The 17001-nt window shown below is 31.5% G+C and overlaps 1 protein-coding gene across 2 annotated transcripts; it reads left to right on the top strand.

Annotated features, from left to right (window-relative positions):
• Positions 1 to 1838: 1838 nt before the first annotated feature.
• LOC149896721 (neural/ectodermal development factor IMP-L2-like) lies at positions 1839 to 15711 on the top strand. 2 transcript variants are annotated; one of them, XM_090117241.1, is made up of 7 exons: positions 1839 to 1905; positions 10014 to 10164; positions 12035 to 12204; positions 13144 to 13309; positions 13615 to 13793; positions 14188 to 14316; positions 15154 to 15711. In XM_090117241.1, the coding sequence occupies exons 2-6, from the start codon at positions 10044 to 10046 to the stop codon at positions 14314 to 14316; spliced, it is 765 nt and encodes a 254-aa protein (XP_089973367.1). In that variant the 5' UTR covers positions 1839 to 1905; positions 10014 to 10043; the 3' UTR covers positions 15154 to 15711. The 2 variants fall into 2 exon arrangements, with proteins under 2 accessions (XP_089973367.1, XP_089973366.1); XM_090117240.1 differs by lacking the exon at positions 1839 to 1905 and adding an exon at positions 6016 to 6066.
• The last annotated feature ends 1290 nt before the right edge of the window (positions 15712 to 17001 follow it).

Here is a 17001-nt window from a genome sequence, read left to right as displayed (position 1 = left end):
ACATTTAGTTATCACAATCAACATTTACAACAAGACACAACAATATTGTAATCACTACATAGTATAAAACAAAGTCGCTTTCTCTGTCCCTATGCCCCTAAATCCCTATGTATGCTTAAATCTTTAAAACTACGCAACGGATTTTAATGCGGGTTTTTTAAGGATAGAGTGATTCAAGGGGAAGGTTTTAGTATATAATTTATTATGTTTTAGGAAAGTTAGTTAACAAAAAACATGGACACAAGTCATAGAACTTTATGCCACACATTAGGTACTTAGTAATCCTACTGCGCATAACCTAGTTGAATTTACCACTTAGCAGTATAACATACAATCCGTACGATTTGGTTACATACGACGTAGTATTAGTATTGCACGCCTCATAAGCGAAGCGTTGAGGTGGGTACTACTGTCACTTCGCGCAAAACGTCTGATTTTTCAAACTTAAAATGTATTTATGTATCATACATTGCACTTGTAAGATAATACATACACACACATATTAAGAAAAAACACTATTTTTAACATTCATGATATTTTTGATGTCATTTTTGTTATTTAAACTAGTTAAAAACAGTTTAAAAAAGTTCTGTCTTGGACGTCCGTGTGTCTGTTCGTGCGGATCCTTTTTCTTGTTAACACGATAGCGACCGAAATACTTTACTAATCGAGTCTTTTTTTTTCTCTTACGCTTGAGTATGCTCAGGAATAGAACCCTTTCATTTTTCAGGGTCTGATTCGATGTGGTTTAATTGTTATTAAATAAACAAAAATAATAATTAATAAATATTTATTAAAAAAAAATTATGAGGCGTGCACTTTTGGATTTTCCAAATTTATTTTATGTTGTTATAATATGTAGGAGCATTATCAATTCATTCGGCATTCTCAAAAGTAACATGCGTATTATTTTTATAATATACTAGCAGTCCGCCCCGGCTTCGCCCGTGGTACATATTTACGTTTTCTCTACTTATGAACCATCCTCGTACTTCAAGGAATATAATAAAAAAAGAATTTTCGAAATCGGTCCACCCGTTCACACGTGATGGCGTGACAACGCGAAACGGATTTCATTTTTATATTAGCTGTTGCCCGCAGCTTCGCCTGCGTGGAAAAGATAAATTTTAATAGTACAATCTTTAATCCCCTATTTGATCCCTTTGGGGGATGAATTTTCTAAAATCCTTTCTTAGGGGACGCCTACATTATGCCATCTACCTGCATGCCAAATTTCAGCCCGACATGTCATTCGAGAAAACATTCTCAAAACTCACAAAAAGTGATAATATGATGTAATCTATCTAATATCTAATATTCTAATATTTCTAATTTCTAATATATATATATTATAAAGGCGAAAGTTTGTAAGGATGTATGGATGTATGGATGTATGGATGTATGGATGTTTGTTACTCTTTCACGTAAAAACTACTGAACCGATTACAATGAATTTTAGCACACATATGGAGGGTAACTTGGATTAACACATAGGATAGTTTTTATCCCGGAAATCCCACGGGAACGGGAACTATGCGGGTTTTCCTTTGCAAACGCGGGCGAAGCCGCAGGCGGAAATCTAGTTTAAATATAATATGACCATTGCAATACCTGCATAAGGTTGCTAACTTGCTAATATGTATCTATTAAAAATGTATTGGTATGCAATAAATGATTTGAATTTGAATGAGCTCTTTATTACTACACTATTACCAAACTGCGACGTAATTTCAAAGAAACTCTATCGCGCTAGATTCTTCACTAATCAGACCACGTGTTACTGATCGTGTATAAAAAATCTGATTACTACGATGTCATTCATAAGTATGATTCAGCGGAAGCAGTCGTGGTTCGTGACGTGCGCGCGCGGCCAATTGAGAGTGCAATTAGCGAACTTTGTATTGGGTAATTATTTGAGTATTGTGTAGTTTATTTGTAACAATATAGCATTGAAATCTATACTAAAACTAATTTACTAATAATATTATAAAGCTGAAGAGTTTGTTTGTTTGAACGCGCTAATCTCAGGAACTACTTTTCCGATTTGCAAAATTATTTCGATTTTATATAGCCCATTTATCGAGGAAAGCTATAGGCTATATATATCATTACGCTAAGACCAACAGGAGCGGAGCCATGCGGGTGAAACCACGAAGCGCAGCTACTTCAGAATATTTTGACGATAAATACATAGTATTTTGTAAACGCAAAACTTCGTAAATTTTAGGTACATATTTAATATTTTTTTTAATAAAAGTGTTACGTGTTAGCTCAATCCATAGTAATATTATAAATGCGAAAGTGACTCTGTCTGTCTGTCAGTTACTCAATCACGCCTAAACTAATTAACCAATTTTCATGATAGTATGGAGATATTTTGATACCCGAGAAAGGACATAGGCTACTTTTTATCCCGGGAAAATGACGCAATCCCGCAAATCCCACGGGAACGGGAACTATGCGGGTTTTTCTTTGACAGCGCGGGCGAAGCCGCGGGCGGAAACCTAGTGCTATATAATATAACGATTCAATATATAAATGATGAGTGATTAATGAATAGATGAATTAATTAATATTATACATTTCATTGAAAACTCTACATTTGCATATATACGCTATCTCTATAATAGTTCAGGATCCTTCGCCCATTTTTGCAAGTGATTACAATCAAGCTAATTTTCCGTGAGTAGCTTTATTTTGATGAGACGCCCAATAATTTCCTGTACGAAACTCTCGATTGTCGTAGTTTACAGAGGTAACAAGGGTAAAATGTTTTGATTTGATGGTTCTCAAATACATATTACGCAATTTGTAGGACAACATGTCTGTTGAATCATATAAATATTAACTAAGTGAAAACAAAAAAAATCAGCTGGTTAGTAATCATTTATGATGACCTCGTTATCGATACACATTGGGACTCTTTGATCAAACCATAGATTTTGTAGGACAAATATTTTTTCGAATAATTTGAATAATTATCTTGAGATTGAACACAAAAAAAAAATCAGTTAAGTAGTAATAAATATTTGAGAACCATCAAATCAAAGCATTTTATCCTTGCTTGTTGTTGTTTACAACAAAAAGCAAATAGTTTTTAATATCTTCCTATTTAAGTCACGTTTATTATGTTACAGTTTGGTCTGTTTCTTATCTATTGCATGCCGGTGTCACACCAGACAAAAACAAAAACACACTCACGCTTTCTTTTAATCTATACTAATATTATAAAGCTGAAGAGTTTGTTTGTTTGTTTGAACGCGCTAATCTCGGAAACTACTGGTCCGATTTGAAAAATTATTTCGGTGTTAGATAGCCCATTTATCGAGGAAGGTTATAGGCTATATATCATCACGCTACGACCAACAGGAGGGGGTGAAAACGCGCGGAGCAGCTAGTCTTGTATATGCTTCAAATATATAAATAAATACCATTCTGTTATTTAATTATAAACATATAAATTATTTGGGAGAATTATTTTTATTGATATTTCACTTATCTATGTGTCATGGCCACTTATTTATAGACAAAATATATTTATTAATATGTTTATTATGTTAGATAATATTCTTTATTGGAAAGCTCTTAGATAATGATATTTATATGCATAGATTTAATAAAATATTTATATAATAAACTAGCGGTCCGCCCCGGCTTCGCCCGTGGTACATATTTACGTTTTCTCTACATAAAAACCATCCTCGTACTTCAAGGAATATAATAAAAAAAGAATTATCGAAATCGGTTCAGCCGTTCTCGAGTTATGCGCTTACCAACACATTTTGCGATTCATTTTTATATATAAGATTAAAAATCTATAAACACGCGAAGAAATTTTAGAATTATATGCAGAAAGTAGCTGTGCCCCGCGGTTTTACCCGATGATATTTAGCCTATAGCCTTTCTAGATAAATGGACTATCATACCGAAAGAATTCTTCAAATAGGATCAATAGTGTCTGAGATTAGCGCGTTCAAACAAACGAACAATCAAAATCTTCAGCTTTATAATATTAGTATAGATAAATAACTATAATATCTATTTTATAATATTTTTTTTTGTATTATACTGCATAAATTTACTATATAAATAAACTAGGTTTCCGCCCGCGGCTTCGCCCGCGCAGTCAAGGAAAAACCCGCATAGTTCCCGTTCCCGTGGGATTTCCGGGATTGCGTCATTTTCCCGGGATAAAAAGTATCCTATGTCCTTTCTCGGGTATCAAAATATCCTAATACCAAATTTCATAAAAATTGGTTCAGTAGTTTAGGCGTAATTGAGTAACAGACAGACAGAGTTACTTTCGCATTTATAATATTAAGTATGGATAAATAATACAAATACAAAAGCCATATAATTTACAACTAGATTAGGATAGTAAAAGCTAGTCATAACAAATATTAAAATCAGGTGCCGCGAATGCTAATCCAATGAATCACCATTCCACTTAATTAAAGATGATGAAACTCTAGCATATGTGTAGCTAGGCAATTCCCGATATTAATAGAGTTAAATTCATTTTTTTCCTTAAGCATTCCAATTAAAATTTGGAGTATTTCATAATTTATGTGATTTTTAATATTATAGATAGTTCTTGGTTGTTACATGTAATTTACATAGGCATTGATAGAGATATTATATTGTAATCGATAAAACATAATAACTTAAAAAACAAACATTTTATTAGTTTTTCATGAAATTAAAACTTCAAATATATACAATATTGTTATATATTTAGCCAAGCTTATCATATAATATCATGGAAGCTCACGCATTTATTAAATAACAAGTTACAATTTGATAATTAATATAAATCAAAGTTTTGAAGACGTAAGTCCTGTGTCCCCAAGTGGGGTAAGGGGCATATGCATTATACATCTGTTAACCCTGATCGATTTTCTTTAGGAACAAGTTGGTGATCAGCCTTCTGTGTCCTGCCAGACCGAGACATTTTTGAAGACGTGCAGACATATATAGCTGCGCTCCGTGGTTTCCGCGGTTTTTGATGATATACCTATAGCCTTCCTCGATAAATGGGCTATCCAAAACCGAAAGAATTTTTCAAATCTGACCAGTAGTTCTTGCGATTAGCGCGTTCAAACAAACAAACTCTTCAGCTTTATAATATTAGTATAGATTTACACAAAACTACTGCACAAGCAAAAAGGGTTTGCAAATTTAATTTCTCAGGTGACATTAGACAAAATATAAATGGCATTGATATTACAATACTAATATAAGTATCCTTGTAGTACCGAATTAATATTTACTTATATGTACATGAAAACTAAATATATTTACTGCATACTATGTATTTCTTAAGTTTTAAAAGATATTTATAGTGTTGAGGGTTTTTAAGTCTTTATTTCATAAAGCGATGAAATGTTCACATCTTTATCATTTTATCAAGCTATGTATCAGAAATAAAAAGTGATTCATTTTTTATCTGTCCATTTGGTCGAGTCTATAATTTAAATATTACGATTCATATTGAAATTATACATTTTTATCTAGATATAACAATAATTAAGTACAATTACTTGAATCTAAAATTAAAACAATTATTTTCATAAATGTAATAATAATAATGAAATTATGACAGTTAAAAAATAACAAAACCGAACGACACAGCAAAACACACAAAGTTACATATACATAATTATAACAATTTTTATTATTTTTCTTTAATAAATCAACTCTACAATTCATACACCGGCTGTAAATTTATTTCTATATCTGCGATCTAAAAACGAATTCAATATAATATGTTTGAATTTGAGTACAACCACAGCATATAAAAAAGCGTGTGTGCCGAGCACACGTGTCAGAAGTGGATCCGTGGCAAGATTCAAAGATACCAAAATCATCATTATCCATGACGTGACGGTATTGCCATGACGCGACCTTGATTACTTACGCTTAAGAAGTTTCACTAAAAAAATTCCCAAACGAAAAATCACCCCGTGTGGCCCAGCTCGGTTGCAGTATATATAGGGTAAAATCTGTCATCTCTTCGTATTCCGTTTAGAACCATTATTGAGATAACAGCTAGTGTTGTGTCATAAGGTAAGATCGAATAGAAATTCATTCACTTTATTCATTGTTATCTTTAAATTTTAGGAAATTAACCTACGTGGTTTGATATTTTGTGTTCTGCGAATTTTATTTTTACCGCGTTTTATTATTGTGTGTTTTCAATGCTTAATGTGTTGGATTTTTTTAGAGAATATAACTTTTTAAATGTATTTATATGTGACTCAGTCTTTTTAAATATTACTTGTTTAATTTTATCTTGTACATGTAAGTTTAAAAGCTTGTTTTTATGCAAGTTAAGGCTTATCTAACATTAATCATTAAAGTTAATTTAAGAAACAAATTTTAATTAATAGAAGTTATATTAAAACAATTAATTATTATTTTATTTAATCTAAGCTCAATATAAAAATAAGAATCTATCTAATTTTACTCTGCACTTTTTGTTTGTGTGATAAATAGTTATTTTTGAAAAAAAAACTAATATAACTTGCATGCATTTACCAATTTCCCATGTGACAGATTAAGCATGAGCTTTTCCGTAAAACTGTATCAAAATCAAAACAACATCGTTAGCTTGCATCTCTAATGAATTCATTATCTTCTTATATATAAAAATGAATCGCAAAATGTGTTGGTAAGCGCATAACTCGAGAACGGCTGAACCGATTTCGATAATTCTTTTTTTATTATATTCCTTGAAGTACGAGGATGGTTTTTATGTATAGAAAACGTAAATATGTACCACGGGCGAAGCCGGGGCGGACCGCTAGTTAATCATATTTTTGTTAATTCGATAATTTTCAATTACATTTTCACACAATTTTCCATAACCTATAAATCGTTCATTGACAAATTTATTTTTTTCGTTTATACATAATTTCTATCATAATACAAACCAAACGCCCCGGTTTTATCTGCATTTAACTGAAATAAAAAGTATCATAATATTATGTTAATTCAGATAATAACTAAATTAAATTACAATAAGTTTTATTGTCTGATGGAAAATAGAAACAAAAAAAAATATCATGTTATTTGTTATATGAAAAGGGCTTAAACTTTTTTTTTCTGTAATTTTCACTTTCTTTAAGTAAATAATAAAATATAATGACGGTGACGCGTCTGCTCTGTTGCTTCCGCTTATATAAAAAAAAAAAAATTTTTAGGCCCATGCGATTTTACTAATTGATAGAATTTTTATACGATTACTAGCTGTGACGCGCGGTTTCACCTGCGGACAAACCCGCGGGCAAAATCAAGTACCTATTTGTATAGTTTATGTAATCTTAATCTTAATACTATTATAAAGGCGAAAGTTTGTATGGATGTATGGATGTATGGATGTATGGATGTTTGTTACTCTTTCACGTAAAAACTACTGAAACGATTACTATGAAATTTAGCACACATATAGAGGGTAACTTGGATTAACACATAGGATAGGTTTTATCCCGGAAATCCCACGGGAACGGGAACTATGCGGGCTTTCCTTTGAAAACGCGGGCGAAGCCGCGGGCGGAAATCTAGTACTATTATAAAGGCGAAAGTTTGTAAGGATGTATGGATGTATGGATGTTTGTTACTCTTTCACGTAAAAACTACTGAACCGATTACAATGAAATTTAGCACACATATAGAGGGTAACTTGGATTAACACATAGGATAGGTTTTATCCCGGAAATCCCACGGGAACGGGAACTATGCGGGTTTTCCTTTGAAAACGCAGGCGAAGCCTCGGGCGGAAATCTAGTACCCTATATTACTATAAAGTTTCATCAAAATCGGCACCGTAGTTTTTTCATGAAAGAGTATGCAAAATATGCATACATCCATCTTCACACACCTACGCATTTATAATACTAGCTTTCCGCCCGCGGCTTCGCCCGCTTTGTCTAAAACATAATAAATTATATACTAAAACCTTCCTCTTGAATCACTCTATCTATTAAAAAAACCGCATCAAAATCCGCTGCGTAGTTTTAAAGATTTAAGCATACATAGGGACATAGAGCCAGAGAAAGTGACTTTGTTTTATTTTGATGATGCGAAAGTTTGTGAGGATGTAGGTATGTTTCTATCACGCAAAAACAGCTGATCGGATATGTATGAAATTTGGCACAGAGATAGATTATAGTCCAGAATAGCTCTTGGGTTTCAGTATTCCTAATTGTGTGGGATAATTAGATTTGCATATTTTGTTTACGTTATGATTTTTTAAATTTTACTATTATACTTATTTTTTTTTATTGCACTAGCGGTTCACCCCGGCTTCGCCCGTGGTACATATTTACGTTTTCTCTACATAAGAACCATCCTTGTAGGTACTTCAAGGAATATAATAAAAAAATAATTATCGAAATCGGTTCAGCCGTTCACACGTGATGCCGTGACAACGCGAAACCCGTAATATCTATACATATATTGACCTATTTCTATATATTAACCTATATATATATATATTTATTTTTATATATTTCTATTTCTATGGATGCTTAATAATTTTAACCAACGTACTTTTATCCATATCTTCGTAATAATATCTCATATCATTATCTCTATTTTAATTAAATACTAGCTTTCCGCCCGCGGCTTCGCCTGCATTTTCAAAGATAAACCCGCATAGTTCCCGTTCCTGTGGTATTTCCGGGATAAAACCTATCCTATGTGTTAATCCAAGTTACCCTCTATATGTGTGCTAAATTTCATTGTAACGGTTCAGTAGTTTTTACGTGAAAGAGTAACAAACATCCATACAAACTTTCACATTTATAATATTAATAGGATTATAAAGCTGAAGCTGAATTAAAAAAGAGTAGGTGCAAAGCTTTTCCTGTACGTTTTAATAAATCTAGCTTTTTATCATTATTCTCCCAGCATAAAATAAATAAAATAGAGCTTATGTAACAAAATCAATTAACATTTTTTTGAATTTGGCCATAAATTTTTCAAACATACAAATACTTTGTGATTATCACATAAAATTTTATCGCCAAATTGTTGTTTTCATATAATTATCCTACAGGGTAACATCATAAAAATTGATACAGCCGTTCTCGAGTTCCAAATTGTATAACTAACTCAATTTATTTTATGTCAAAAATTGCCCCAATAAAAACGAATGTGTATAATTACTTGTGATGCGAAACTTTGAACCAATTATTAAGTCTCAAATTTATATACCTAGTATAATTATTATATTATAAAATATAATGATTTTACAATATTAAGGTAACAAGAATAGAACGAGGTTTTTTTTTTATTGATTATTTTTCCGACCCAAATATCGACCAATAGAATTGCACCATTCGACGTCACGTGGTACAACCTACATGGTATTATACTGATAATTTTTTGAAAATGTTCTCTGGTCGTTGACGTCAAACTGACAGGTTCAATTCAATTATGAAATTATTGGCCGACATTTGGGACGGAAAAATAATCTCCCGAATACCACACGAGCTTCAAAATTATCTGGCATTTCCCTCAAGGTTCCCTGCAAACAAATAAAGTCGTCAAGTTTTTCAGGAAAAATCACTCGCGCTTCGCGTTCGTGATTTTTTAAACCTTGACTAAAAACTTGACTCCTTCATTTGTTTGCAACGAACCTATCGGAAAATACCCGATAATTTTGAAGCTCTTGTGGTATTATAAGTGAATAATACCTTATTATTAAAATTTAAAAGCTCTAAAGTGACTTTTTCTAACGAAACTAAGGGTAATGAAAAAAAAACACGAAAATGTATTGTAACTACTTTAATTATTATACTAACCTATGTTATGTGCTGTTGTCTTTTTAATAAGTACTACATCATCCTTTAGTACCGACGACGACGACGACGACGACATCATCCCTTTAAATGTCATTTAAATAGCAATAAATAAAACATATCTAAAGCCCAAACATGACTTAGAGAATAATAAAATATTTCCAAAACTTTTCTTTAATTACTTAGTTTTAACAACGTTTTTCATTTCAGAATAGTGCGCCATCTAGTATCGGAAAGAAGATGTTGAATTTAGTCTCGCTACTCGTCGCCGCGGCGCTAGTGTCGCTCCACTGTTCCTTCGAAGCGGACGCTGCTATAGATCATCCTAAGATCATCGTTTCTAATAATTTAGAACCAAATAGTAAGTATGTAAATAATATGTAAAATGTAATGGTATCTCTTTTATAATAATAGCGCGAGCGTTTATAATATCCCGCTAGTTACTTATAATATTAAGGGCCGATTTTTCAATGCTTGGATAAAACTTATTCGTCGAATAATGTATAAAACTACCATTTTAAAAACGTATTCTAATTGCCCGAATTTGACAGTTTACGTGACATTTTAATATTATCGTGTAATACTTTATGGGACGGATAAGTTTTATCCAAGCATTGAAAAATCGGCTCTAAGTATACTAATAAATCACGGTATTTTCCTCAAAACGTCCTCATAGTTCATTCATTCAATATAAATGAAACAGTTTAAAAGAAATAAATGAATTAATGTATATGGGTTACTTCGTACGGTCGGAAAATGTGCGTTTTGACTTGCATGATTTCCGCTCTTTATAAAAACGGGCTGAATAAAAGTTACTTACATAATATAATATATTAAAGTACATATTAGACGAATAAAGTATTTTATAGGCAATTATTTATGCTTCAATTGAATTTATCACAGAGAGATCTATTGTCTGTGGAATTTATGTATTAAAATTTTATTTTGCGTAAAAAATCTACTGTTAGTTGTAACGATTTTCTCAATTTTGGTATGAAAGTAGATTATAGTTTATAAAAACGAATAGACGTATATTTAATAACTCTTAAAAAAGCTTTTCACCGTGACATTGCACACATTATTTTACCAATAATAGGTAACTCTATAATTTATAGCAAGTTCAACTTACTAAAGTTAGTTACTCAATAGCAAAAATACAGTTTTTCCTTTGTACGACCATTTTTCATATAGTTACCAAAAATATTTTATCATAGTTTAGTGATTTTAAGATTTACCGGGCAAAGTAGGTCAATTATCACTGTCCTTGGTAACTTATTTATTTATTTTTTGTTGTAAAAAAATGTATTATTTATGTACTAGCGGTCCGCCCCGGCTTCGCCCGTGGTAAATATCTTCATCGCCTTTTTCGCAATAAAAGGTAGCCTATGTTCTTTCTCAGGGTCTAAAGATTGTCTGTGCCAAATTTCATCAAAATCGGTTGAGAGTTTTAAGCGGGAAAGCGTAACAGACAGACAGACAGACAGAGTTACTTTCGCATTTATAATACCTACTACTATTAGTAGGGATTATTTGAATATATTCTGAGCTATCAAACATACAGTATCCCCAAAAAAATCATTAATCAAAAAGGTCATGTAAAATTTGGGTGTAGTGTAGTTTAGTCAATTTTACTTTCTAATAGCCACAGACGGATTCGCAAATATATTCGCCAGATGTTCACATTATGTATATTTCTTATATACCTAGTATGTATATTTCTTATATACCACTTAGGAATTGTAATGTGACTAGCTGTGCTGCGCGGGTTTATACAGTAGGCAAATCTCATCTTTAGGGTAGCATGTATGGTCGCCTTGCAATTTAAACATTCATTCTTACACAACAGTAAACTATGTGTTTAATTATTTGTGTGTCAGGGTTTGAATAAACTTTATTTACTTCACTAACGAAGGATGGATTCAGAAACGATAGGAAATAATTAATACAGCTTTCAGTTAAGAAACTCCATCGTTTTCGGGAATGAAAAAGAAATTTCATATTCGACACGAAGATCATGTCACACATTAGTACCTACATAATTAATTAAACTGTTATTGATTGTGTATCCCAATCTAAGTAGTTTAATTTTACGATCATTCATCGAATCTATGTGTACCAATTATTATTTATTCATATCAAAGACAAATTACTTCGGTTTCTGACAGGTTATATATTATCATCAATACATTTTTAGCAATTAACGAGTAAATTTAATTTTTTTTTCATTCCAGGTCTTCCCGCCCCCCGCCGTCGCCTACTCCGCGAATATCTGACCTTATCTGAGCCTCCTCCAGCCACGGTCAAGCAAGTGTCGGGAACACCATTGGTATTGCCATGTGTTGCGTACGGCAAGCCAGCGCCATCTATATCGTGGTTGAAGAATGGTGTTCCTGTTTCTGATGTAAGTGTTCATTAATTTTTATTTTGGTTTTAAGGTTAGGAATTTTTATACCAATAGATTAGTATAAATCAACAAGTATAGTAGGTATAAATATACAAAAAAATAATGTTTATTTTTCTACAGTGAGTCATAATCTAAGCTTACATAGATTGTGTTGTTTACATATTCGAATAAATGATTACTACCAAGTGATATAATATAATAAAAAAAATCTATTTGAATTTCACTGCGCCTGATGAAAAATAAAAGCAAATCTGAGTGAACGCGCTTTTTCGAGGCTACTTTTGATCAGGCATAGCAAATTTAACTCAACATCAAGTTCCCACGTTCTAAACGCCTCCAGCACCAAAAATGAGTTAGTGTAATATTTATCACTTTTAAGTGTTCAAATGATGCATAAAAAAGTATAATAAATGTTCTTCCCACCTGCGTCGTCAGTTTAATTATATAGTTTCAATTCATTATTCATTTACGAATGATATATGAGATATTAATCTTATTCAAGGTTTATTTTTGATAAAAGTTTTGATTTATTTGTTTAATTCACATGCATAATATTCAGAGATTTATTTATATGACTAAAATTTATAAACCTATATCAATTGAAAATTTCTGAAGTGATTTTTGCTTTGTTCCCAAATGTTCTTAAAATATCGATAATCCCATTGGATTTGAAATTAATTCCAAATGAATGCACTTATAACTAAAAGTATGATTTTTTCCGTCTAAATAGAAAATTTATTTGTATGCAATTTAATTGTTAATGGAAAAGATACGCTAAATATTTGTGAAAATATTCAACTCTACACTCGTTCTATTTTTATCACTGATTTCAATTTCAATATATTCCGCGTATATCTCGATACATTAATATTTTATTTGTAGAAATGTTATTTTCTGATAAATAAATTATACTAATTGTTATTTTTATTCTTACAGTTTGAAGAGGATTCCAATGAAGTATTTTCCGTACATCCCTCAAGTATTGCCCGTATTATGAGCAAGTTGGTGGTACCGTCAGCAGCGAATGGAGACGTTTTCACTTGTGTTGCCAATTCTGGTGTCATTGAGAAGACTGCTTCTAGCACTGTTTATACTGAAGAAGGTATAGTTACTTATTATGAATAAACGATAGAATCAGTGTTATATTTTGGTTAAAAACTTTTAGAGTGAATATTTCTTGATGACAAAGTTTTTTTATTATATAAGATGTCAAATTTAGAAGCAAACTGTGGACAATCTATTTTATTAAAATCCACATTATAATATTTTTAATTATAACGCAATTCAATTGTGTGTTCAAGATGTGTAGAAAAGAAAACCCACTACTAAAATTAACCAAGCACATTTTGCTTAAAGAATCATTGCTAAAAATTTCCACCAGGCGTAACAAAATTATTAATTTTACAGTGCAAGATGATGTCCTAAGTCTACCAGCAGAACCGGTGATCACAGCTTCGTATGGTGATGTTCTTCAGGTGATGGGAAGCAGCGTGACCTTGCCCTGCAGGACGTATAGCGCTACTGATTCGAAGTTATACTGGATTGATAATAATGGCAACCCTGTGTATGATAATCAACGGTTTAAGGTGAATTTCCAAGACTTTTAATCTATTTATTTGTGTATCATCTAAATAAGAGCGTAATACCTATTAAAACGACTCTCATATCCGTTCGACTATAGTTTGAAATTAACATTAATCAAGTTTGTATTGGAATAATCATTTTTTTTTACTTCAAACCATTTTTTAACTGTCAAAGTGTATAAATTGTTAATAATGATCTATTATTGTTATTTTGCAACTGTAATTATTCATAACATTCATACTTACCATAATTTAATTATATATCAATCATGTATAATGCATTTAAAACTGAAATTCAGACCAATGGTTCAAATTAATTTATATATAAATTTTAACTTATTAATTAAATTTTAATATTCTTTCTTTCTGTAACCATGTTTTTTATTTTCTTTTACAGACACTACCATCAGGAGATTTACGTATAACTGGTCTGGTTTTCGAAGACATGGGCGACTACACTTGCACTGTGAAAAATCTGTACGGGGAGGATAGCAGTACAACGTTCTTGTATCCTTTCCGGAATTAGGTAAGGTTTGATATTATTTAATATTTTTTAAACTAGCTTCCGCCCACGACTTTGTACGTGCATCCCCGTTTTTCCCCGTTCCTGCAAAAATTTCGGGAAATCCTTTCTAAGCGGATGCCTACATCCTAACATCTACCTGCATGCCAAATTTCAGCCCGATACGTCCAGTGGTTTGGGCTGTGCGTTGATAGATCACTATATCAGTCACCTTTGAGTTTTATATATATAGATAGACTAGCGGTCCGCCCCGGCTTCGCCCGTGGTACCTATATGTTTAAACTATCCTTTCTCTCAAGTTGGATCGAACTGCACATGGTGTGCGAATTTTATTATAATCGGTTAAGTGGTTTAGGAGTCCATTGAGGACAAACATTGTGACACGAGATTTATATATATTAAGATATATTTTGTAGTAATAATGTAAAGTAGTAATCATTGTAAGAATGTAGTGTAGGTAGCTTATCTCTTGAACTACAGAACCTAATATTTACTTTTGTTGTACAAATCTTTGTATTTTTTAAAGATTGTTTGTATTTTTTTCAAACAGCAAGAGCCAATGAGTGATTCTTTAGGTTTTATAATGAGCTAGCTTTCCGCTGGCTTCGCCCGCTTTGTCTAAACCTAACCTGACCTGAAAATTAATATACTAAAACCTTCCTCTTGAATCACTCTATCTATTAAAAAAGGCATCATAATTCGTTGAATATGTAGCTTTAAAGATATGATGTTATACGTTGATATGTAGCTTTTAAGACACAGGGGGACATAGGGACAGAGAAAGCGACTTTGTTTTATACTATGTAGAGATGTAGTGATTTATATTATTTTCTTTTTCAGATATCAATCGACTGACCGCTCTACACCAAGTTACCCGCCGACATTATTGTTCCTACCTAATAACTTATTATTAGCTAAGTGTACCTTTATGTGATTTATTTGTGTACTTAATCGTTTTATCCGTTTTACTGTTTTAAGTAGACATTTTTTAAGTATTTTTTGTACAGTATTTAGGTTATTATTTATAGAAACAAGCACAATGTTCTTATTCCTATGAATGGTTTCTGAGCTCATAAAACAAGGCTAGCCTATACATAAAAGCCAAATATTATGAAAAATGTATTATTACAGATCAATTATTACTATTGGTCTATCGCACTATCGTTTTAGCCTTTGACGTTTAAAATATAGATTAAAAAACCAAAATGACATTTCTTGCCATGTTATTGTTCCCGCCAAAATAAATGTCAAATGAATTATAGTCTATGAAATACCGTTAAGATAGAAAAATGTGCATTTATAATTATTTTATAGTTATTTATTGTTTCATTGTATGATAAGCGTATTATGTTTTATTGCATTTTTGTGTTTTATTATTTATAAGATAATGTTTAGAGATTAGATAGATTTATGTTTGAAATCTCTGTGAGTTGACATAATAAATGTTTTATTGACTATAAGTTTGTTTTCTTATCTAATGATTAACATTGTTTCGAGATGTTTCTCGTGACATTATAATATATGAATTTCCTGTGTTTGAACAAACCTCATTTTCCTGGTAAAATCTTACTAAAATAAAAACTTTGTGTTTATCTAACTACCTACTACTGGGCACAGCTGGTAATATATATAATACTAGCCTTAGTGCCAAATTATATCCAAATCTGATCTGCTTTTTGCGTAAAGTAACAAACATCATTACAAATTTTCGCATATAATATAACTAGCTGCTCCGCGCGGTTCCACTCCTGTAGGTCGTAGCGTGATGATATATATAGCCTATACTCTATAGCCTTCCTCGATAAATGAGCTATCTAACACCGAAAGAATTTTTCAAATCGGACCAGTAGTTCCCGAGATTAGCACGTTCAAACAAACAAACAAACAAACTCTTCAGCTTTATAATATTAGTATAGATAATTGATATGTATTGATTAAGTACAATCGTTTTTATAAAGTAGAGTCTCCATCATGTACTAAATTATTTAAATTGTTTTGATTGTTCGCAAAATTGCATCCAAATATAAGGACATTAACCACTAAAACATAGCTTTAAATTTACGTTCATATTAACTAATTTGATACGAAATGACAGTAATAGCAGAATATATCATGGATCGTAAAATATGAGCATGTTAAGTGTAGTTAGTTCGAAGCTCGGTTAAATTTAACCTTTTCTAAAATGCCAGAAGATAGACGTCTTGAGGACAGTGAATGTGTGGAGCTTCTTTGATTTAATTTTAGAGTGAACAAAAAGTTTATCAATGTATTATTAGATAATATAGAGTTATTCATAAATAGGTAAATCGAATTTTTCTGAAATTATTCTCATAAAATTTAATTTAATTGTATTCTAAATGATACCAGAGTAGAAGTTCAAAGTATATATGAACAATTATAGTGTTCTTGTAAATTATTAAAAGGAAAATAGTATGAAATACAAAACCAAAATATTATTAATGGGAATCTAAAGATAAGGGTGTAAAAAAATTAAGGGTTTTTAACAATGTCGACTCCACAGACATCTCTGTCCGAATTAACCATAACACAGAATGTGAGCGTTACCTTGAGATCCATCTCAGGCGCACCTTTCTTTTGGATTACACGCGAATGTATAACATTCCTTCGTTTCGTAGATTCACGTTTACAAATATACTTTAAATTTCTATTTTATTTTTTTGTTTATTT

Source organism: Colias eurytheme, chromosome 27 (assembly GCF_061535395.1).
Source record: "Colias eurytheme isolate Ceu_HAF_F1 chromosome 27, ilColEury1 Martin Lab GWU primary, whole genome shotgun sequence".
NCBI lineage: Eukaryota > Metazoa > Arthropoda > Insecta > Lepidoptera > Pieridae > Colias > Colias eurytheme.
This window is presented reverse-complemented; position numbering and strand designations above follow the sequence as displayed.

What these genes read in the sequence shown, in the direction of transcription:
- LOC149896721 (XM_090117241.1), top strand. Translation starts at nt 10,044, where the DNA reads ATGTTGAATTTAGTCTCGCTACTCGTCGCCGCGGCGCTAGTGTCGCTC. An exon ending in TAATAATTTAGAACCAAATA is followed by an intron (nt 10,165 to 12,034) that starts GTAAGTATGTAA and finishes TTTTCATTCCAG; the next exon opens with GTCTTCCCGCCCCCCGCCGT. An exon ending in ATGGTGTTCCTGTTTCTGAT is followed by an intron (nt 12,205 to 13,143) that starts GTAAGTGTTCAT and finishes TTATTCTTACAG; the next exon opens with TTTGAAGAGGATTCCAATGA.